We start from the raw sequence: 25,226 nt of genomic DNA, 5'->3' as shown, positions 1-25,226 counted from the left end.
CTTTCCCCCTCACCCCACAGCCCTGTCCAGCCAACCAGACAAGTTATTGGAATGAGCATAGATATGCTAAAACCTGGCTCTTATTTAGTTTTTCTGTTGATTCATCCTGTTACGAGCGCAGCGACTTCAGTGATGTTTATGTCACAGCTAAGCAAGGCACATACACAGAGACACAAAGAAAGCTGACGGCTCAGCCAGTGCACTTGCTCTTCTGCTCTGTCAGGTATTCATTTCAGCTGTGACAGCCTGCGCTTACCCTGCAGACACACTGGCTAAATAGATAGGGGCCATCTGTGTATGTGCATGTGTGTGTGTGTGTGGCAGCATTTGACCATGCCATGTGTTTATAAAATGTCATCCTTAGCTGTTCTGAGTATGCCTCCCTGTCCAAATTGCTGTCCCCTAGCAATATGACTGAAGAATGGTGCAACAACCGAATATCGTTTCAAGGTGTGCAGCAAAGCTCTGAGTTGGTTGGTTATGTGTATAGCTGCAGGGTGTTTTTTTTTTAAGTCATAATGGAATCTATTTAGATGGTTAGAAATGAGTAACTGCAGTTGAATCTCAATGGCCAACTTGGAAAAGAAACTCTGGCAAATGATTCCTCAATGCACAGTTTGATTGGCGTGCCCTGGATGTCAACCATTGTTCTATACCTCTGGCTACATTGATTCATCTTTCTCCATCTTACACAAGCTGGGAAGTCATTACGTATCAGTGCAAGTATATCTCTTGAAGGAGATAGTTTGAGGCGTGGGCCCTATTTACAAGTTTTGGTGTGTAAATGACTCATACTTACCAAAAGTTTTGGGTTCGTGGCAGCCACGGCATGGCTGCGATGGCTACAATGAAATCCTTGGGGGCAGCTCTGACCGTAGAGTTACAGCCACTGAAGGTGTTTGTTTTGCCACCGACAGCTTGAGGTTGTCATCATAAACAACGGTACAGAAACAAATACACAAATCGTGCTTCAGAAGATGTCCTGCTCTTACATTAGGTGATTTGCACTGGAAGGCGACAAGTCAGAGTTGACGAGAGGGCTTTGGAGTTTAGACAGAGGAACTGCCAGCAAGAATTTCTTTCCAAAGTTGTGGATGAATATTCAGAATTTGAGCTTGACAATCCAGATCACTGATTCTCAAAGTGGGTCCAGGGGTCTTTGAGGTGGTTGCAGGGGGTCCCAGCAGAAAGGGAATCATTTATTTTCAAGAGTAACACAATGACAGATGTATGACTATTCAGGTCATGGGTTTCATACAAATTTTGTAATAAAACATCTGAATGCACAATTCTTATCAGATGACCTGCCGTGGGATAAAATCTCATCAAATGGGGGTCTATGGCCTAATTTGTGTCAGTTAAGGGGTCCCTTGATGTGAAAATGGTTAGGACCACCAATCTAGATAAGTCGACTGCAGCAACTTGCCTCTCAAGAGATTTCAGAGTGAGACCTCGCCTTCATAGAGATTTGTGTTTCTGGTTACAAAAAGGGTGCTGCTCTTTGACGGATTGGTTTGAATCGTTTCCATAATGTTGTCAGGCATGTGGAATAACAATTTCAGCAAGTTCAGTTCCACAAGGGTTACACTGCAGCCATGTCACAGCTGCTAACTGAGGTTAACTACTGGACTAAGAATTAATCATTAACACGCCAAAATATGTAAAAATAGGGCCTAGGTTTAAGCATACTGGAAGTACCCTTTAAGTCCTTAAATAAAATAGTATGAAGATCATCAAACTTCTGATGATTCAAGTCAGTTATCTCTAATTTCATGTTGTTTGCAGGTGACATCAAGGCTTTAGAAAATTTAAAACTGCCATACCTAACAGTGCCAAGGTAACGGATGTGTAATAATTAAAAGTGTCCTGTATACTGCTTTTTGATTTGTACTTTTATCTGTATATTGCTGTCTGAGATAGGTACAGCAGTTTTGGGAGATTGAAGAAACAATAATTAAGTGCAAAGAAGAGAGGTAAGACTTTAATAACGGAAAACATCCAAACGCAAACAGAAACGATGAAAGAAAATAGGTCTCATCACAGAGGGACTGTTTCAGTGTGTTCAGTCGTATATGATCGTCTTGTCCAAATAACATGTCAGAGTTTGACATCTGATCTATGCTGACGTTAACATTTACTATTTAAAGTAAAAGTTCAGCCAAAACTGCAAATTCAATGAGTATGTTCTCACCCCATGCCGATGAAAAGTCGGGTAAAGTTTCAGAGTCAACACATTTTACCCAACTCTTCATGGGCTTAGGGGAGAGTAGATAATACCAGAATTTTTATTTTTAGGTGAACTTTTCATATGTTTTGTGCAAGGTTACAAGAGCACCGGCATGATCTTCATAGGCTGGGTTAGACTTTCCTTTTTTGGGTCCCTGATTGAGCTGAAAACTCTTGGATTTATTATCATTTAATATATTACTTCTTCAGATTCCATGTTTTTATAACCCCCAAGTCATCATGAAGAAGAAAAACTTCTAGACCATAAGTCAAGCTCTGACAAGTTAAATGATGACTTTCAGGTGCAGCTTTCTTTTATAAACTAGAAGTGCATCGGTGAAGTGCAGGACAAGATTATACAGTGATCCCTAAAATAAGAATTTTTATCATCCCATTTTCCACCAGATGCCAACCAGAGGTTCTTGATGACTATAGAGGTGTCTTGCTGAAGCATCATATCTTTTTTTGTTTTTTGCTTGTATTGACTGCCCCACCAACCCACAAAAAGGCTCACTAAAAAAAGGGTCAAAAAATGACCTAAGCCAAATGCAATATATTGTCAAAGACCAGAAACATTAGGTCATCACTGATAGCCAACCAATCATCAACAGCTGTATGTCTTATTCCCCCCCTTAAAGGTACAAGATTTCAGCAAGACACAAGGACATAAAGACTTAAATGGCTGGGTTCAACTTCAGGTCATTTACACTCTCAATGTGTCTCAACATAAAACTCAGGTGAATTAGCCCATTAAGCTTAAATACCAGAGTGGTCATATCTGTGATGAAGCTTATCATCATAGCAAGCAAATCTGTACCCTTGAAGAGACAAGGTTTAGAGGTAAAGGATAAGAGGGTCAAGAGGAAGGGCTTGAAAGGAGAAGGAATGGAATTCAATGGAAAGAAATCAAAGGATCAGAAAGAGGTGACAAGGAGGTGAAGATGTTGGGGGAAGGGAAGTTAGGAAGAGAAAGGTTTGCACAGCTCTTCAGTGACGGAAACAAGCTAGTGAGAACAGATTTAATTCAGGGTCCCTGGTTCACCTTTGTCCATCGCCTCACTTCTGAGTAATCCCCATGTTCCAGGAGTCAGGTATTGTTCTGCTGGAGTCACAGAGCAGGATCGGATCCCTGGAGAACCTTTCAGTTCAGCGTTCAGGGGAACCCCTGAGCCTAACGGAGGATTCAGCTCCCAGAAATCTTTGAATGTTCAAACTCCACAATTCAAACAAGGATCCCTCTCCAGGACCTAAAGGACCACGTCCTTCAGCCAGGTTTCTTCAGGCAGGACAAAGAGAAAACCTTCAGAACTCTGGGAGTGTGTTTGTGTGTTGGTTAGTCTGCTGGTGGGACTGGGTATACTGAGCAAACTGGTTAGACTGGTGCGTAGTGGGCTGACTGGGTGCAGTCTGTTTAGCTTGCTGGTTTTCTGATTGGTACTGTTCTAGCTCTCTCTTCCTCCTCATGGCTGACTGCAGCTGCTGCTTGATTACAAGGATTTGACCCTCCAGTTCTGACAGCTCTTGAACCAGCGGGTTCCTGCCCGCACCCACACCTACGCCGGGGCCACAGTCGCCAGCACCCAAACCCCGGCACTGTCCCGATGTTATGCCCTGCCCGGAGCTTCCCTGCCCCGGCCCCAGTCCTTGTCCCAACGCCCGCCCTAACAAGTCAGAGCGACCATTAGAGTTGGTCACTATGGGCAGGTGTTTCTCCAGTAGGGGAAGAGAATGGGGATGGGGCAGGGGAGATGGTGGTGGTGGAGGAGGAAGATCCTGGGACGATGGGCGTTCCAGGTCGTTCTGCATCTCTTGTGGAAGGACCCTACGCCTGTTGCAGTGAGAGGACTCTGCAGGATTCCAAGATGCTGACTGGTTGTTTCCCTCGTTGCACCTGAAGATAGAACAGAAACATAGGGAAATATGAGCAGGCAGTTCTGTTTTCTTCAGAGAAATGCCTATGAGGGAGATTCTGTATCACCTGACGGCATCTTCTCAGGTTGAAACTTATGTAAAACCTGCAGTTCAGATGGTATCTTGCTGACTATTGTACAGGCACACATGTGATGTCAATCCTTTGCTTTTCTTACTCTCTGTATTGCTGCTGCACATACAACATAGTTCTATCCACACTGTATGGCAAAATGAAATTCAGGGAGAACCAGACCTTGAACAAGATGGTAAAGTGAAGACTTATTTCCCAAAACAGCTTTTTGGGAAAGTTCCAGAAATCATTGGAAGAATACAACAACCAGTGTGAATGCTCGCCAAGAGCCTGTACAAGTGTTCTCTCTGAATGTCCCATTAAATATAAAATGCCCTTTTTTATTTGTCCCTCAGTGTATTGTTCTGTTCTGTCTTGCATAATGTGTTTTATTTTTAGCAACACCAGCGGCTTGGCACTACAGATGGCAATGATAGAGTATTGGTTGGTTGGTCGTTTGGTCAGTTGGTCAGTCCAGCAATTTGGTTCATACTGAATTACTGTATCTCAACAACTATTGGACAGATTACAACTAAACTTCTTACAGACATTCGTACTCCCCAGAGGATGAACTGCACAGGCCTTCATCATGTGGTTGACACTTGTGGTTTTTAGTGAAATCTTGACAAATATTGGTTTGACTGCCCTGCAATTTTGTACAAACCTTCAAGTTCTCTTCAAGTTGAAATGTAATAACTTTAATGATCGCCGAAAGATGCAACATGCAATATTTGGGTTAGTGGGATAAAGTCACCACCAACTCAATACAGCGGTATTTGATGATCTGAAACACACAGCAATCAACTCTCTTTCTCTGGAATCGGCTACTAGATCTTCAAATTGACATTGAAGATTCTAATTGGTCAGTTATTTTGGTTTATTATTAATTGCCTGAAAAACTGATGGCATCCCAGTAAGCCTCAGCTGTATTAGGTGCTTATTACCAGTTTGTTTATGCTAACATGCTGATATGCTCACAGTTGCTTACAAGATGCCAACAATCAGAGTTATGAGCATGTTTAAGTTGGGGTTTAATTCATAGTGTAACCTCAAAGAGCTGTGAGGCCAACTGTAGAATGTTGTTTTAATGAGAATCCCATGCAATCCCTTTCGAAATTGTCTGAAAAGGTTTGACAATTGCTTCTACACTTGAATGTGTGTGTGTCATAGCAGATTTTATGGTGATTCAGGCCACCCCTGGTGTTAATCCATCAGCGCCCTGTGTGGGAAGCTCGGCTTACTGTTATCTTTAGTGAAACCCTACGCAAAAAAACCTTGGGATGATTTTAGATTCTGCTTTTATATTTGATAAACAGATGGTGGTGCGATGAGAGGCAGCTTTTTCCAGCTACGAGCCTTTGCAGAGGTTACAGTCCCTTGGGTTTGACGGAAGCTCGAGGGCGAGGTTGGGCTCCAACCTTTGGAACAAACTGGATGATCACATCAGATCTGCCACCTCACAACTGGGTTGTTCAAAGCAAAACTCAAGACCCACTTTTCTCTGTAGCTTTTGATCCAACATTAGCTGCTACTACTAAGTGGGCTTTTTTTTGCTCGTTATACCCCTGCGCTGGTGACAGAAGTGGCTTAAGGTATTGTATTTTTGGGTTGTCTGTACATCTGTCCATCCCATTCTTGTAAACCCAATATTTCAAGAATGGCTTTCGTGAATTTCTTAAAATTTGGTCCAAATGTTCACTTGGACTTTTAGTGGCCAAAGGTCAAAGGTTATTGTGACCTCATGGTGCCCCATTCTCATGAATGCAATATCTCAGAAACACTTTTGATGAAATTAAGTCAGAACTAGTACAAATGTCCACTATGACTCAGTGATGTACTGATTGGAATTTAATGTCCAGAGGTCACTGTGACCTCACAAAATGCATTTTCATCCATAATTCAAGAATATATACAATAATTACGATAACATTTGAAGATTTGAAATGATGACATACGATATCCAAAAGGTCAGTGGTCAAATGCACAGTGACATCATAATATTCTGCAAAAAATTATTCTGGCCATTATTCAATTCCACAACTCTGGAACAGAACTCTGGGCGAATGCATCTACTTGTATTGTTCTTTCACTTGTTTGTTTTAAATGTGCTATAGAAAATAATTTGACTTGACCAAGACATCATTTGATTGATACACAAGCATGCTCTAGCAGGTTGGTGAATTGTGATGGATGCCTGCGTGTGTTAGTCATGTCACTGTCTGACCTTTTTCCCCTCTTTCTTTAACCCCTGTGTCGGTTTTCATTAAAACTTTTAATAAATAGCTTCCATAACAAGCACATACTTAAGACAAAAAAGAAGACCAAGGCTGTCAAGGCTCCCTGGCAGAAATCAAAATCATGAACAGTTAATTCCCTATAGCACCAGCACTGATCCCACCAAACTCTCCCAACCAACCCGGAGGTATACCTTCATCTCTAAGCTAATGAGCACCAGCGGCAGTAACGTGGCAGTTTGAGCAGTAAATTCGACACAGCATCACTGATGTCATCTTCTATCAGGGCTTAAACATATATCACTTGACAAATCCTTTTTCCTTGTGCTCCTCCAGGGAGACACTGAGGAGCAGAGTGATCCTCAATCAGTGTCCTTTTTTGCAGCATTTGTCCTGCCTGCCTTTCAACTCATTTATCCTGCATAATCATGTTTCTTGTACTGTGGAAGCACGACACACCACAGAAAAAAAAAATCTCAAAGCTATTTCACTGAAAAATCCACATGCACGCACACACACACACACACACACACACACCACACACACACACACGCACACACACACACACACACACACGCACACACACACACACACACAAGAAAATAGCCTGGTTCTCCTTGGTGACATATCAGTCCCTTTGATTGCACTGACCATGAAAACTCCTGCAACATCAAGTCACCCTGGACCTTTGCCCAAAGTTTCTCCCTTTTTTTCCCACAGCCTCCGCACACAACAGGAAGATGGGAGAGAGTAAGTGGGGTCTGCAATACAAGATTGGATATTACACAAGGCTGGTGTCATCTTGAGTTTCAAGAAAATACCAGTGAGTGTCCTTGCTTTTGTGCTTCATCAAAGCTCACAAATGTTTCACTGAAAGTTGTCCCCGCACAGATAAATGATACATTCAGATAACTTCATTGTTATTGAAATGTTTATCTTTTGGTTTATACATCAAGCTTCGTAGTGTTGAATTGTGTGTGGTCTACTGCTTCATTAAAATAACAGCATGAGTTGGTGAGTCAGTGGATTTGAAGGGCATCATCCCCGCAAACAAGAAAAGATGTGTTTAAAGACTCAACCAATTGCTAATCGATTTCAAAGATATATGTTGGAATTATCAAAAAGTGTTTCCAACAATGTTCAAAACCCCAAAAAATCCTCAAGTTTACTCAAGGTGGGGGTAAGCCATAAGAAAACATTAGCGGGCAACTACACATACTGAGGGTGAATGTGTCTGCATGGTTAAATTCAGTATAACTCTTGCCGAACTCACCAGAGACTCTGATATTCTTCTTTTCCCCTCTCTTCTCTGCGATGTTACGTTCATAAAGTATAGTACATTTCCCCTTCAGTTCCAGTTGGCAGTCAACATCACAGAACATAAATAAATAAATAAATAACTGAATATAAGAAAACGCGTTCAGCTCCGTGGATCATTGCTGCAGTCGTGTTGATGAACAGGAGTGAAGATAAATCCACTTTTTTAATCCCAAAAGTTTCAAAGTAATCTCTGAGCTCTCCTCCCGTCCGTAAAACTTCTGGATCAGAGCAGAATATGAAGTGACTGCAGGTGTTCACTTTCCAGAGTGTCTGGTTCTAATCCAGACATTCGCCGACTCTAAGCATCTTAGCACCGGCTCTTGCCCACCGCTTCGCCCAGCCCCTACTTAACACTCTGCAAACATCCTTTGTTTTGAGAGAGAGAGCTTCCTGTGAAGGTACATATTGTACTTTAATGGTAGATTTATGGTACAATACAAAAAATCCTTTAAAAACTTCTTAAGCCTTAAATAAAGCTCCTGAGAACATTCTGTGCTTCCTATCACCAAAAATGAGAACACATCCCAGTAAAATACCAGTACAATATAATATATATTTTACTCCCTGTCAGCTCGAGTGTTTCTGCAGTCATTTATAGGAAGGCTCTGGTGCCTTAGAAAAGAACAAATTTCGATTTCCTCTTTCAAACAGAAACTTTTCACATCTGTTGGACCAGATCTGCAGGCTGAAAAGTAACCGTGATTTCATTAAAGGAGTAAAGACGAGAGAGATTCCCATCACACGAATGTGAAGTCTAACTGAAGAACTCTCCGAATCAAAGGTTTTTTCACTGGCGATAAAAAAAAAAAAAAAAAAAGAGGAAGAAATGACAAGAAGAATCTAATGAGATACTCCCGACATCAAAAGAAACCTTAAGCTGAAGGATCAGACGTCAGAATATAAAACATAAAAAGAATCTTAAACTGACACACGCAACGTTAGACAAGGAGGCACCTGTGCTTATATCATGGCCGCAATGATGGAGAGGAGATTTTGCAACATGGTTAACATCATCAGGTCTCTTAAGCCTCAAGTCTAAAGATAATCATCCCGGTTTCAGCATCTTTATAGCCGTTAGCGTGCTGGACTTTATAGTGCAGATGTTCTCTAACTAATTATGCTAAGTCACAGCCGGCAATGGTCTCAGGCAGGTCAGTGGAAGGCATCTCAATGTCTGAACTGAACACAACTGCTGGCTAAGCTTTTATGTCTTTAGTTCACCTCCAAAGACTTTCTTCTGTGAGTAAGTCATCTTTTCTTTCTTCTTCTCGTCGACTGTTTTGGGTTTGTTTGTCACAGCTGCTCTGAAAGGTGAAATTCAAATCGATACAATTCTTATTATCAGCACAGCCTTTCCACATAGCTCAGGAGCCCTATTCCTCTTGTTTTTCCATCCAGCCTCTAATTTCATGTCTATCTGTGCTCCCACATGAAAGGAGGAGCACTTTCAACTTTCATGATATGAATGGATGTAATGACTGAGATGCCGCTCACATCACTTCACTGGAAAATACAGAATTATTGGTAAAATTCCCACAAGAAGTAATGATATCAAGGTCAGATAGGGAACTGTGCACCATGCAGTGTTGGCAAGGTAAAAGGCAAACTGAAATGCTAAATCATGATTTTTTTTCTGGAATGTTTGGATGTCCATGATATGATCAGAATTTTCAAATATACCGTACAATACCTGTCATATCACATGACATGTTTATGACCTGACTGTCATATCAGGGGGTGGAGGTGATGGTGCTGGTGGCACGAAGGCTACAAAGCCCGTGACCACAGTTCAAGCCTCTGTTTCAATATTTGTAAGAGTGAGTTTTTTGAGATACTGTTAAGACGAACTTGGGACCAACTGTGTTTGTTGCCTCAAGTGATCCAATGTAGCTAATAACATTTCCTCAATGTATATACTTGAGGACCATTTTGAGGTACTTTCTGAAGTCGCCACGTTTGTCAACATATCCATGGTTTGCAGAAAAGTACATTGCCAGCATTTATTCTGGTGTGTGGGTTGTCCAAAAGTATCTGTGTGAGATTATGGGCATCTGAAAGGGGGACTACGGTTGTACATGTAAGAGATATAAAACATATCAGTGTGTTCCTGTCACTGACATTGGAGACCGTCTTTATCGCTAACTCCAAAACAAAGAGAGTACTTTGTTTTACATTCTGTAAGAACCTGGGAGCCATTTACGCAACTCCAAGTCAGCCTATTTTCCCCTCATGAATTCGGAGAAATGATTTTGTTTTCGCAACTGCTTAGGGTCAGGTTTCCCTGCTGCTTTTCTTCAGAGAGGCCAGATCCTCACCACAGTTACAGGTGTAAATAGTTAATTTTCAGAGATATCCGGTCTGTCCTACGCACAATTTGCAGAGGTCTCCAGAGTCATTATAATACGTTAGGCTTTCATATCTAAAGTCAACCGGATCAGCTTATGAAAGAGGACAGCACATGTTTACCTGCTGCAGATCTCCGAGCTACATCCGTAGAATTGAATTAGAATGGAATATTTCACCGCCGACCACTATTTCCCAACCCATCTGTCCGTACAGATGTTCCTACCAGCAGTCACAACAAGACATAGACACAGCTTATTGCACAGTGAATAGAGAGGCTGCCCTTCGACAAGCAGGACGCAGGTGCACTAGGAAGATATGCCTCCTGCTGAAGTGTCCTTAAGCAAGACATTGAACGCCTTCTAGCTCTGGAAGGTACAGCTCTGCACAACTTTGAGTGACCTCCTGACCGCCCCATGGAGGGAAAAACCTAATGTCAAATTTGGTACTTCTTGTACACAACCGTTACAGAGTGGCCTTCATTGGCGGTGATTACACTCCTCTAAAATCGTGATAATGGTGTTCTGTGGAAGAATAACACAGCAGGGGTGAGAGCAGGGAGCCCAATGACTGCACAATTATTTTGAAACTGCAAAGTCGCTCCAGTTGCCGGAAAATTCAACTCTTAAGGAATGAATAGCAAAATAAACGCTGTTCTCTAAAACATCCCTGGGATTGCATGCTTTACTATGTTATACTTCATGAATAATATGCAACTGGAATGGTGTAGATCAAATGAATGGGTGTTGGAAAAATGTCAGGGTAACACTTAAGATTAGAGGGCATACATCATCCATTAAGTAGTTGCTTGTTAGCATGCATATTAGTGGTTTACTGACTCTATTAGTCATTGCAAAGCACTCATTAATGCTTTATTCTGCATGCATATTTAACAAGTACTAGGCCTTTAACTCAGGGTTTTCACTCAGTTACTTCCTACTGAAAGCTTATTATCAAGGGTGTCACTTTGTCTTGAAAAGCGATGGGGACAAAATGGCTGAGATGAAAAAGAAAAGAAGAATTTAAAACAGTCTTGAACATAATGCAGTTTTAGGTATTGTAATATGGGATCGTATCAGGTCAGAGTACATTATTACGGCGGGGACAAAATGTATAATGGCTCATTAATCAAAGTTAATGTAGTCTAATTTGTTTGGTAGCATTTCTTGGTGCAAGCTATTTTAAGGCACATTATGCTTTTGAAAGCGATGGGGACGAAATGGGTTATTTGGGGACACGGCAACTATGTTATCAACACAACTTTTATGCACAATTTTCACCTTCTCTCAGCTGATAAGCAACTAACTAATGTTTATTAAGTGTTCCCTAGTCTAAAATGTTACCAATATCCGATATTATGAATATATGCGGAACCAAAAGCAATCAGGGAAACTTACTAAAAAACATGAAACAGTAAGTACAACAGCAGTAGGAGCAGTGGTCTTTCCCATTTCCCCCCACAACGAGTGCAGCAGCCAACTTGTAACTGATACTCTCGATCTACTGGATGTGACAAATAATCTTATTTTAGCGCGGGCGTGGGTTAAATGTCTTTTCTCGAGCTACATGACCTTAACACTCCGTTTGATACTAAATCACAGGATCTTAATTGGACATCGGAGAGTGTTTCAGGGTATTACAGACATCGCTCGTAATTCTCTCAGACAGACTCTTCTCTGATGCCTTTGGGACTTTCTACAACCTTGTTAGCGCAGAAAAGAAATGTGTTACGGTTTTACCCTAAGTTGCCGTTTTAGGTCAATGAAATTCTTTACCCATATGCTCCATTTGGTGTCATAATGCCTTATATTTATTACGCTGATAGGACAGCACTTCCTCTAGTGGGCGCGCTGATTCTTGGAAGGTTTTTCATGTGAGGACAGACTTTTCTGACGCGCAGGGGTTCCTGCAGGACGCTGACAATATGACAGTAATAATTTCTGACTCGTAGACAGCTTGCAGGCGCGATGCAGAGGAGCCTGATTGAATGAGCGTAATTATGCAGCAGTAGGTAATCTATCCTCATTTTCACAGGCATCCCTCACATCGCCATGGCTCTATAATTATTACGTCTGTTTAATCCCCACTTTGAGAGCTCTACCTGAGTGTCCCCCTCCGTCGGCCGTGCTAAGTGGGGATACGTGTGAAGTTTTTCTCACAGAGAGATAAAATGGAAGCCATTTGCTCAGCATAAGCTTGAGGGTTATTTTGATCTCCCTTTAGAAGCCTGTAAAAAAAGAGAGGTACATATCCCACTTTGCTTATCAGCTTATCTGATGGCATCAGAGGGGGAAGCTCCAATGTGACATTACATGTGGCGATGATCAAATGTGAATAAAAGGGGCTTCACACATTGTGGCCCTGTCACAATGGCTGTGAAGGTTTATGTAACTAATCTGGACCAGGCAGCGTTTGAAAGGAGCCTGAGACAGCCCAAAAAGGAGCTCTCATGATTGACTAAGTCGCCCTCGCTCACCCACCGTGCCCAACAATACTCTGTGACGTCAGCGCGAGATTATTTCCTCAATTTCCCTGACTGATAATTAGCTTCAGACAGAGTGACCATTCTGTTTAGTCCCTGATTAAAAGTGGGTCCCTAAACTGCCACTCGGATGTTAATTGATGTCAGTTATTCGCAGTCTGATCATTTGGCCAATGGGCTGTTAGAGTTTGCAAAATGAGTTTCCTGTTCCATGATTTTTAATCTGTGTCAGTGAGGTTATAACGTATGTGATGTCTCATGTGTTCCGGTGCTGGGCTCCCCAAAGCCGGGCCTGTGAGCCAGAGCCGGCAAACCAGCAGGTTTGATTAAATACAATTAAAAAGATCAAAGCATAAAGGCAATAAGGCATTTTAAATGTGTACAATGACACTTTGAACTGGAAGTGGGTCAATTAAACTCTCAGAAAGCGTTTCTGGAGAAAGAAAGAATGATCGTTGAGTCTCATTCAGATCCTGAAATACTGATGCTTTGTGTTGGTAGCTTGAGCCGACCACCAACCCAATGCAGTGGCAGACTCAGGGAGTTTGAGGAGTAGGGGCGAAAAAGATAAAAAGAGCATCAGCTGTATGCGGTGGGGCACCAGCACACGGAAAGTTGTCATATATTTAAAGTGAAGAGAGGGCACTCCACCAAGTTGGAATGGCACACTAGGCACTTTATCGTGTTTCATCTACCGTATGGGCATCGTATGTGTGTTTTCTTCGAGCAAGGGGCCCCACTGCAACCCCCCGGATCCACCAGCGACCAAAGGATCAGTACTTGACAGCGAGGGAATAATACTCAGCAATCAGCTACCTAACAAATTGGGATTACAGTTCCATTTAGCATCTTAACAATACGATGTAATTCAGTGAAACGAACCAATACAATAGGTGTTTGCCTCTTGGCATCTTTTTAACCAAAGCAATTTCCCCGTCTTTGTGTGCTGTTTGTAACACAGTTATGTGGCGGCGTTTTTTCGGGATTTGAAGTGGTGAGAGAATAAATTGCATTTGATAAGGGACGCAGTGGCTGGATACCACACTGGGGAGAAACAATGCATGATAACAAAGGCACGCCGTATGCGAAAACGAGTGTGCTTCCATCCACATTTGCATGAGGCGGACAAGTCTGCGTACAGATAAAAGCAAAATGCAACAAAGTGCAATGATGGTAGAATGAGACGACTAAATCAGTCTCTTTGTGCGGACATACGTCGCGCTCATCTGCTATTCGAAAGACCGTCGAACAATCTGCATTTGTGTCTGTGTTACATTATGGTGATTGTCAACACATTCATACTTCTCCTTGTTAAAGTTCTCTGCTTCATCACAGGCGATGGATTTCTCTCTCACTGTTACACCTTAAATAAAAAGGTGGGTTGGTATTCCAGCAGAAGGGAGCAGCATTGCATGTTGTTTCTTTATAAAGCTTTACTACAAAATACTACCAAACAACCTCTGTTCTCTGGTAGAATTCATTCTGAGAACAAGCTGGTTCATTCAGTTTATTGTTGCCTCATTAATATTATTAATATTAAAATTCTGAGTTTTAATTTATTCTCCTAAACTACACAGTGCCCTTTAAATTAATGTGAATAAACATCAACACATACTGTACATAAATGACACATGTGACCTAAAATATCCGCTGCAGCGCCATGTGGAGCAATACGGAAAATGTAATGTACGAAACAAACAGAAATGCCGCATTAAGATCACAGTAAACAAACAGAAATACCACATTTACATCATATTTTTTAGATGTCTCTCCACCATCTGACTGGAGCTTTTTTGAAATACACTGTCTTACTGTGCCCTCCTCTTCTGCTGTGGCTCAGTGGCACCTGACCGGAGAAATGGCGCACTGTTTCTCTCAACTAATCAACTCCGAACAATGGATTGACGCCATTACTTTAATTTTGGGGCCTCTGCAAGCCAGCGGCAAGCCTGCTTCTGAGTCCCAAGTGAAAATAAAATGCGCTGGATGCATCATGAATATTTGCAACACAACTGGGCTCAGTTCATTTTTCAGTCCAATCAGTTAGGGTTGTCCTCGAATCAATGTCATTAAAAAAACATTACATTAAGCATCAATATTTTACGCTGATGTATTTGTGTGCTGGGTTACTCGATTGAACTGAAAGTGTGTTGAGCCCAGGCATCAGTGACAGATGAGGGGACAGTACCTCTTCTCAGGCTTGGTAACAGTCGGCAGTTTGTCATCGTTGAAGACGGAGTTGAGCGCCCGGTGTAATCTCTGGAAAAAACAAGCAACACGTTAGCAGTCACAACACTCTTTTTGTCTGCGTCTCTTTGGTTATTCTGCTGTTTACAGGGAACTTCAAAGACTGTGTGTGTTCTGCATGTGTGTGCGAAAGAGTCTAAATATGTATGGACTGAATTCTGCTGCCAACACTCCTGTGACTTGTTGATTACAATGTGATTCTAGTGACTGCGATGTGGTTCTTCTTTGCCACTGCTCGATTTCAAGTGCGACTCGCCACGTGTCGTTCAAGTTTGCAATCCTGTGTGTGTGAGTTCAGTACCTGGCTCGTGTGCAGCCAGTATTTGAAGCGCGGCTCCTTGACCCTCGGGATCACCAGCTTGTACACAATGTGCTCCGCTATTGTGGTCAGGAGAGATAAGGCCACGCCCACACAGAGCATCACGAACAGACCGGAGAAGTGCTTTATACCCATCTGCAGCGTCTGGAGAGTCGGTGAGTCAGAGAGGTTACAGGCGGGGAGAAGAGAGCCGAGACATGGAGGGAAGGAAGAAGGAGTTGCAGAGGATAAGAGATCAGGGGCGCATATCTAATGCATCTAATAGAGGAGGAGTTGTTTTTGCAGTAAAGTGCAAAAATACAGAAGGTCCCTCAGGTGGTGCTGCATGTTGGAAAAACAGTCATATAACAACACTATTGAAACTTTTATGTTCAAAACTTGACCATATCCTTTATTTTTAAATGACCATGGTATATATGAAGCCCATTGAGGCAATGTGATTGTGATTTTGGGCTATATAAATAAAATTGATTTGATTTGATTTGATTTGATATATATCTATTATGCAACATGCACATGCATACAATATGAATGCATCATTTTACACAAGATACATCCCTGTGGCCCCCACTAATGAAATACTGTAAGAACCATCATAGCACCAGAGCATTTGTAGATGTTATGACCTTGTGAGTCTTTGTGTGTGTCACCGTGGCTAAATGCGTTCATGGAGACAATTATTATAGCAAGAACCTCAACATAGGTGGGTTTGAGTATTTTGGCAGGTGTTTATATGTTTGTCCGTATGATATTCATCACAACCGTGTAAGATCCAGTCACAAAGATATTCACTTGAGATCAAAATGAAAGCCTAGTTCGAAGATGGATATGGTCTGACCCATGAGTACTGAGTAGTGAGTAGTCACAGGTCGGGATGCGAACAAGATGTTCTCAAAACATTATTAGTGCTTTAATTAATGTCTGATTAAAGCTGATGTTTGCGTTGCCGTCGCTTTAGCTTATATCCTATATATTTTGCAGTTAGCAATCCCCTCCTCTCTACTTCACCAGATGAACGCAGAGCTGTAATCACCAGACTTAGAAGCAAACGGGAAGAATCCTGCTCACTGCCTGTTGAGGAGCAGACAAGAATGCCTCTTTTATGAAGCTCTCTGTCCTGATTGGATAAAGTGGTACTGACCAAACACTCTATAGCAGTGATTATTGTCAAAATACAGAGCTTTCTAACTCATATTCACTAAAAAATATTATCATTATTTTAGGAGTCACATTTGCATGTTTTATTTATGTGAGAAGAAAAATCTATACTTTTCTTTAACACAATATGCAGTTTTTATCTCAAATATAATCATCAATCAGTCATTCAATCTTCAGCCCTTCAGCACAATCCCTGATCAAATGCTACATTTTATATTAAGACCCATTGCAAACATGTACACAATAAATTGTTTCATTATTGAAACAGCACAGGCAGAATTGGGTGCTTTTTGTTGGGGTCCTCTGGACCCAATACATTGGTATTTCTAAAACGCACTCATTAAAACTGAAACAAAGAAACAATAATATGAAATCACGTGGAACAAATTGATTAACAAAGTAATGAAAAATGTGAATGATAGAATAAATCACTTATGAGAAATGACAAAAGGTTTAACACTGCACGGATGAATTAAGGTTCAGCTCAATGTCATTAACATTGATAACATTCTCTTTTCTTATGCTTTTTGTAATCTATTGTCTTCTATTTTACTTGTGTCCTGTGTTTCATATTTGTATTATTATTGAAAAAACATGAAAACAATAGTAAAACTGCATGTGTTTTTGGCGTCCTTATCTTATTCCAGCAGGTGTTGTTTTCAGTTGTAGGTGTGGCAGTCTCTTTTGCTTCGTGTTTGCCAAGAACTGTTTCTCCAGCTCATTCTTTGATGATAACACTTGTGTAATTGTATTATTATTCTTTTTTTTGCCATTTTGACCCATGGAATGTGTGAACGCACTGATGTATTCACCACAGTCAGAAGTCCCCATACTGTACCGCCTCTGTTCTAGCAAGTTTGGCCGACCTCCCGGGAGTCATCGCTTCCCATTATTTTGTCAAAATTCCATTAAAAACAGCTCACACTGACAAAACGCTGCGCTGACAAACCTAATGCATCATGCATTTTTGTTTTCCCATAACTTGACTTCATAACAGCACAATCAGGGTGGAGGGGGAAACAAGAAATGAATGTGAGGAGACTGTTGCTCAGGTTTGCTTTCAACTCTGTTTTTCACTCCTATCAGAAGTAAACAACAGTGTGAAGCAGCGGGGGAATCATATTAGTCTCCAAAATGAATAATTAACAGCATAAAAAAGTGACTGAAGTGAAAATGTCATTTGCCCGTGCACAGAATATTATAGTATACAGAAAATTTCCCAGATAATGAGACACCTGAAAAAATGATATCACCTTCACTTAGTTTCTTCTCCTGGGAAAAATGCAGCATGTGTCTCGTTTTAAATCACTGAGATTTGATTATTTTTCTGCGTCTCTGATGCCCACATCTTCATTTGCGCTCAGTCTACTCCGAATGTGTCACTTTGGAGAAAACCCCTCCCTTGTTAGTCTGCCAGCGTAGCCGTCTACCACCGTGACATCACACTTTTCTTAATGGAGCACCTGTTGCGGTTACTGCAGATGTACATTCCCATATGAATCTCTTTACTGCTGAGTATGGAACAGCTTGTGACACAGCCGCAGCAGCAATGATTGCATTATAAAGTCATGTTGGGGGAAAAAAAAAATACATGATGGATTAAATTCGTCATTGCGGCGCCGTGACTTGGCGAGCTGGCTGTAATGAAATTTTGAAGTGGGAGCGGATGATTAGCTCCGATACGGACAGTAGTAGCATCTGACTGCTGGGGGAAGACATTTCATACTTTATGGGAACTCATTTGAATTGAAAAAGATAAAAATTGCGGTGGCATTATCCTGAGGATGCAAGGTATTAATCTAATCTCATACTTAGCTTCAGTGCATTAAAAATCAGTCTAAGTTATTGTGTATCATCCCGCTCCAACATTCCTCATACTTATGGGTGTTCTTTGGATCAGCACTTTTAAAAGCACATATTCTACAAATCTTGGCAACACACGCATGCTTTTCCCTGTATGTGACCATATAGGACAATCATTTCTCACAGTAATCTTATAATCAGAGCTCTACTTCTATATTATTTTTGTCTTTCACTACACTCACTGATTAACTGCATAAAGTTCCTGCAAAAATCTATGAATACCTTCGATAAAGCACATAACACTCACAATCTTCTTGCCTTTGATCACAATTTATTTCTTGGTAATGTTAAGTTTGGCCCCCTTAATGTCAGGTAATTGAATAATATGTCATTTATTGGTATTGATTTTATTACATCAAATGGGATCAACTTCTTTGGGGTGACAGAGAGTTGGCCCAATGCCAGAGAGATTGGCCACAGCGCTGAGGCCAATCCATCAGATTTTTCATCTTTTCAGAATGCCAGGCTGCTGCTGCTGGTGGTGTAGCAGTCATTCATCGGAATAAAAGATTGCTAAAAAAAAACTGCTGAGCAGGACTAAACTGAGCCAGCCTCGTGAGTAATTCTTATTGCTTATATCACATGACCTTCCTGCTCATATTGTCCAGTGTTGCTTTTGACAGCACTTTGTTACTTTGCCAAAATATACTACTTTTGTTAGACTTTCTGGGTTACAATGAAGCTTAATGAGAGCGAGATGTTAAAATTAGGGCTGTCAAAGTTAACGCAACATCCTCTTAACACCGTTAATTTTTTTTACGCGTGATTAACGCTCGGTATTAAAAAAAAAAGAAACGCGCATTGTTTGATTTATGGCCATCGGTGGCACCTGTAGTCTTGATCCAGAGGGTGGCAGAAGAATAAGAAAGGGAATCAGAAGAAGAAGAAGCAGGGTTGGCGGTTCAGGAAAAACATGGTGGACTGAAAAGCGAAAGCGAAAGGAAATGGAGAAAGGACTTATGAACGGCAAATTCACTTTCAAAACACTGCCAGATGGTTCGGTCGATAGGACAAAAGTTATCTGCACGTACTGTGGACATGAAATGAGTTACCACTGAAGTACGTCGAGTCTCAAATATCATTTGCAAGCCAAACACATGGCAGATGCAGAGAGCCTACCGCCCCCTCCTCTCCAAAAGCTGACATCACCATGTTTTGATCCCATTTAGGGTGAGGGGATATTTTTTGAGCCTTTTATTTTCCTGCATGATTTGAAGTGCTGAATAAACATTTTCATAAAGCAAGCATATTTGCCAAATCCTAACCCTTTCTTATGTTGCTCAAAGTATTAAGAACATGACAAAACTACATTAAGGTACATTTAGAACAGAAAGAAATGTGCCAAAAAAATTGCGATTAATCGCGAGTTAACTACAAAATGCGATTAATCGCGATTAAAAAAATTAATAGTTTGACAGCCCTAGTTAAAACGCGAGTTTAGGTCGATTTCATCAAATTATACACATTCTATATAACTTGTTTCACAGTCTATATGTAAGATAAAGAAGATTCACATTATCATCATATTGCGATTTCCGCATGGAACCTGACTAATACAGTATGTGATTTGTTCAAAACTTAAAAAATTTACTAAAATCCGAAACATAAAATGAAGAAATAACAGCTTTGACATCATGTCGACGATGTCTATGTATGTTTTGAAAAGATATCTACTGAAGTTAGCATGCTAACCAGCAAGCCCCGGGCCTGAAAACGTCTTTCTCCCAGTGGTCCAAAGCTTCTGTACTAATGATGTAAACGCCAAAGTTCCCCTGATACTAGGACTAAGTGTGTAGATAACTGAGCTAACAAGCTAACAATAGCTACAGTCATGGATGTATAAAAAGAATACAGTTAGCAATAGTTAGCAGTTACTCTGATGATATGCTGCCCCATATCTGACAGAAATGAAAATTAAAGCTGGACAAGTCTTACATTTAGCACCTTTTAAAGGTGTCATTTGTAGAATATGGCAGAAGTTGATTCTCCAAAATCATAGGCGGCAGCACATCACCGGAATAACAGACAACTATTGCTTTTTCCTTGCTATCCAACAAGCTAATTAGCTCATAGCTTAGTTAGCCCTAGAGCCAGTGCCAATAGAGTTTGTCTGGAGCGAGACCTTGGATTATAGGGGGAGTCACCATGGGCCATGGAGACCAGCTCAACTGGATTTGGCAGCCTGACAATGAACATGGCTGGACACCAAACTGGGACTGAACACAGCCTTCAGGACCAACAGAGGTCAGTCTGAAGACAGTGGAAACATTATGGAGGCGATTTATTGCAGCTCTGACCAGGACTACAGCGTTGGGAGTGACAAGACACATCAGGTGAGGGTGGGAGAGGAATGCAGGGACAGAGACCCAGACATCAGCAGCAGGTGAAACCGGAACGAAGAGCTGGAATATCTTCACATCGTACTGGGTGAACTAACAATTTTCTGTATTCCGACCAAACAAGAGGTGATTGTGGAAAGACAGGCATAAAAACAAATCTGGCCATATCTTGTATATCTTGTACCTATAAATGACACACAGATGAAGCAAAACACTGGTCAAGCAGCTTCCTCTGCCATCTGCATAGGCAGGTGGAGGCATGATACAGCAAAAATGAAATGTGCCTGGAGCAATTTAAATGTCTGCAGCTGTAGATAGCATCTGTAACACGTCAAGCTGTTACACAGCGGAAAATGGTTCGCTTCAGCCACACTGAATCTGTTGCACCTGAATATACTGCCTCTGCTACTCATATCCGACTCATAAGATGGTAATTTGCATTAATGTATTAGGTATTACTGTTATTTACAGCCACACACCAGGAGTGCTACTTAATTAGACATCATAATGAGCAATTAGTCAAGGTTATATGACTATAATGTCAGCCTATAGCTAAGACAAATAAGTGATTTAAAAGAAAAGTATAAATACAGGGAGAAGATGAGGCTGATGAAGGACATTATTTAATTGTGAGTAAAAGTGAGTATTTAATTCATGCTTAGTAATAGGAAGTGTGCAGTCTGCACTGAGCTAGGACCCACTTTTGGAGATTCCAGAGTCACAGCTGGGTAGAGAGACGGCCAGGCTGCTAAGAGAGCTAAGTGCTCGATAATAGCAGAGTAGACTGGACCTAGGGGCCCAAACTGCTCAGGACTGACGTTATGGGGACACAGCTTGGTTAGCAGCTGGAGGGTCAGCAGCCAGGGTCTGAATAACTAAGGAGGAATTACTGTACTTGGAGGTTGTGTAGGAGAAAGAAGTTTGAGAGAACAGCTGAGAAAATGGCGAAAGAAGAAGCAGAGTCCGAATATTAATGATGCTTTTTAAGGGCCTTTTGAAAAACAATGGTATTTTTTATTTGGATATTCTGAATAACCAAAGAGACTTTATTTAATAAAATCTATACAGACTGTTGCTTTATAGTGAATTAGTGAATTAATGAAGTAAGAGCGACGTCAGCGCTCATTTCAGAGTCATGCTTCTGGCCATCTAACACACCATGTCCAGCAGTCACTCTCACTTAGGTCTTCACTTACTCCTCAGAGGAACATCTTTAATAGCTTTTTAACTACAATGTGCTTCACCGTGTTAACCAGGTAGTCACTCACTCAGTTTGTCTGCTGCTTGTTACTTGGAAAGTAGCTGCCTGCTGCAGCTGGAAAAGAGGATTATTGGAGCAGTGAGACGAAACCAAACAGAGACGTAGTGGTCTGGAGAACCAAAGCAATAGCTGATGATCATTTTCAGCAGGTCTGCTCCAAGTGAAAAAAGCAATGTAACAACATATTGTAATTTCCATCGTCAACCCTGCATGTGGTTCAAATATAAAGTTGTTCTTCCAGATGGTATCGCACATTTGTCGTTCCTAGTTGCCATGCATATCAAAGATCAAAAATACTCAGGTTGATGTGTAGTGGTTTTATCCATCCATTAATCCACACATTGTTGTTTTGGTGTGAGTTGCAAAGTAGAGATGTCTGCCCCATTTACAAATATTATGGAAATAAATAGCACTCTTCAGTTGAGCTTTAACATAAGCTAGTGTAATTCGCTTGGTTAGCTTGTCCATGAGTAGCTGCACGCTTCCTTCTGCATGGTGATTATCTTGAATAACCAGGTCATGTTTTCTGGACAGAGACATTGCAGCTTCATTATATTTGAGGCAAGGCAAACATCTCAAACACACAGGCAGTGATTAACTATTGGGACACAGTTGAGGAGCAAAAATGGCGGGGAACAGACAAAGGCAAGAAATAGAAATTGGAAGATGACGCGTGAGGGGAGAACTTCAAAGCAAAACAGGAAATCACAAAACTAATAACCCAAACCATGAGAAAAAAATCAGTAACTATTTTTGGATTGGGGGTGAACTGACCTGGTGTGTCTTCCATATATTTGGTAGGCAGGAACTCTAAACTTATGATACCAGCTGACATACAACTTGATATTGAAACCCTATCCATGGCCGGTGATTAGAAGATTCAGTACATTAAGACACAATATTCATTTAAACTGGCAATAGATTTAATGTATCATTGTGTTAATAATGGGTTTAAATGTTAATTGCACAACATAATGGATATAGAATAATGTAACCATTTGTGTTCTCTTTAAAACTTTTTTATCTTGTTTGCCACTGGGTATGCAGCCATCTGGGAAAAGAAAGGTTAGCTGCCAATCCATTTCTGCTACTGAAATGATTGAATGACCTCACGGTAGTCCTGTGACTCTGAGGATAACAGAAATTATCCAGCTGTCTTTGCAAGCGGTGCCAACTATAGGTTACTACCACTTGGAAATACTAGAGCGGGGGGGGAGTTCTCGGTTGCCACTTTAAACGTCTTATTGAAAACAATGCATATGCTGCTGTTGTATGTAACAGGTGGTTCTGTTCTTACCTCCGTCACAGCAAAGCTGCGCTTCCCGCAGGGCACAACCTTGTACCATTTGTCATGCAGCATGTCCATGAAGCCATCTGACTTGTACTGACTAACAAGCTCTGATATGTTGGAGGTTAGTGGAGAGTTCTGAGGGAGGCCAATCCCATAGCCTGCCAGTAGAAATACACAGTAGAGACTTGTTATTCCTCTGTCACAACAGCAGAATCATTATCACTTCTCCTCCATGTGCTACCATTATCGTCTTTCTCTTCGGCTGTGCACAAGAATAAGGAAAACAATGGCTGAGCAGAAAGAGGAGACTCTTGGCAAATGTTACCAGTGCTAATAAGAAGCACCACTGTCACTCGAAAACAAAGCAGTTCCTTGACATGTAAGTCAATCTCGGAATTCCTTAGCATGCCAGGAAAGTGTGACAATTTTCAGCAGTTGCCAATTACAGAAGTAACTCGCTGTGGTAGGAAGTACATGGATTGATTTGTATTGCATCCTGAAGGCTTAAGAGTGCATTAAGTAATTAACAACAACTCTGGAATCTGGGACTACGGTGGCCTGTAATGGAAGCAACCACCACGGGAACATTTTCACAGTGGGAGGAAGAAGCTTGCTAAATGGACCAGAGATTAACAGTGTGGACAGAAGAGAATCTAAGCTGTTGAAAGCCAGAAGATTAACTGATGTGTAAACGTTTAATGATTGATATTGTTAATTTAAGGGCTGCCCTAAAAATGCTCATGGTGCAGTCATGCAGACCGAAACATATCAGTGAATTGTGTCGTGATGGCATTCTACCCTTTTACAATTATATTTTAAATCTAAAATGTTCTTAATCAAGCAATAATTCAATTCATTTTTCAACAAATTCATTAAAATGGGTTAACCCCATAAACTACACTTTTGTTTCCTAAATAAACACATAAATTGTCAAATAATAAGCTTCCACGTTTTACCTTCTATGGCAAAGGGTTTGCCAACTGTTAGTGTTTTACAGTCTGCATCTATGGAGACCTCGTAGTCCAGCAGAGCTTTGTCCATGATGAATGCATCCAGCCTCTGGGGGTCAGCCCTGTAACACACAGCAACCAGATACAATGACAAGTGCAATGATCTTGACTGAAATGGTGAGAGCTCAGCTTTAATAGTTACCCAACTATACAGCATTCAACCAGCGCACATGTTGCACTTATCAAACAATTCTATAGCACTGACTTCCATGAATTTGCATGTGATTTTGAAGGCATAATACCGAGAGTAACCTCTAATATTGTGAAAACATCAACACATTTGAACTCATCATTACAAGCAGGCGTTATTTCTACCTGTGTTTGTTTGTTGGCTGGTTGGTACAAGAGGAATTTTCACAAAACTTGTAATTGTCCCAGCCGCCGTCCTGCCAGTCAAGAAGTACCGATCTCCGAATGCGACGTAACATGGAGGTGAGTTAAGGTGGAATGCTCCTAAAGCTTAGTTCCATATAAATGCACGGATAATTCGTTGTTTTGCTGTTAGCGAAAAACAATATTGACCTTGAAGTTGAAAAAGGAGCCTCATATAAGAAACAATACTAAAAACAAAAGCCGGGAAAGTCACGTGAGATATCACTTGGATTGTTGTTGCCAGAAGAAAGTAGGGTTCCACCTTAACTGTTCTCCAGGTTACGTCGCATTCAGAGATCGATACTTCTCAACTGGCAGGGCGGCGGTGAGCAGAACAAGCAACTGCTAAGGTGAGTTGTTCAAAAACTCTTTTTAGTAAACTCTGTGCACACAAACAATGTTCTCAATGCTCGTGATCATGTGTAGAGACCCTGGTGATACTACGAGCAAAGTTTCATGTTGTGTCGAGCCTGCTTAGTGTTTTAAAAATAGCGATTTTGATGCTAACATAGTAATGCCCCTAGCACTCCCATTGAAAATTATTTTGACCTGAAAACGAAAATACGGTCAATCTTAAAAGTGGCGCTTTCATCATAATTATGCTTTTAAACAAACGTTACTCTGGTACATTCACAAAAAGAACCTAGGATGCATTTTGCCAAGAGGTTTGCTTTAACTTTTGGTGCAGATCTGGAAAAAGGGAATCATGCAGAAATGTTTTCTCACTGTCTTTAATGTTGTGTTTAGTAGTACTCTTTTTTTTTAGATTTTCATTAGCTT

General features: G+C 41.1%; 1 protein-coding gene across 1 annotated transcript in view; it reads right to left on the bottom strand.

Moving 5' to 3' along the window:
• Nucleotides 1-1,954: 1,954 nt before the first annotated feature.
• Nucleotides 1,955-25,226, bottom strand: part of grin3a (glutamate receptor, ionotropic, N-methyl-D-aspartate 3A) — a 61,669-nt gene continuing 38,397 nt past the window's right edge. The window contains exons 6-10 of the mRNA XM_030434757.1: nucleotides 24,021-24,136; nucleotides 23,071-23,222; nucleotides 15,135-15,296; nucleotides 14,775-14,845; nucleotides 1,955-4,117 (exon numbers count right to left, since the gene is read on the bottom strand). Coding sequence (XP_030290617.1) covers nucleotides 3,529-4,117; nucleotides 14,775-14,845; nucleotides 15,135-15,296; nucleotides 23,071-23,222; nucleotides 24,021-24,136 — 1,090 coding nt within the window. The 3' untranslated portion in view covers nucleotides 1,955-3,528. The remainder of the gene's footprint in view (nucleotides 4,118-14,774; nucleotides 14,846-15,134; nucleotides 15,297-23,070; nucleotides 23,223-24,020; nucleotides 24,137-25,226) is intronic.

This window comes from Sparus aurata, chromosome 12 (assembly GCF_900880675.1).
Source record: "Sparus aurata chromosome 12, fSpaAur1.1, whole genome shotgun sequence".
Lineage (NCBI taxonomy): Eukaryota > Metazoa > Chordata > Actinopteri > Spariformes > Sparidae > Sparus > Sparus aurata.
The sequence above is the reverse complement of the archived record's forward strand: the minus strand, read 5'-3'. Positions and strand labels throughout refer to the sequence as shown.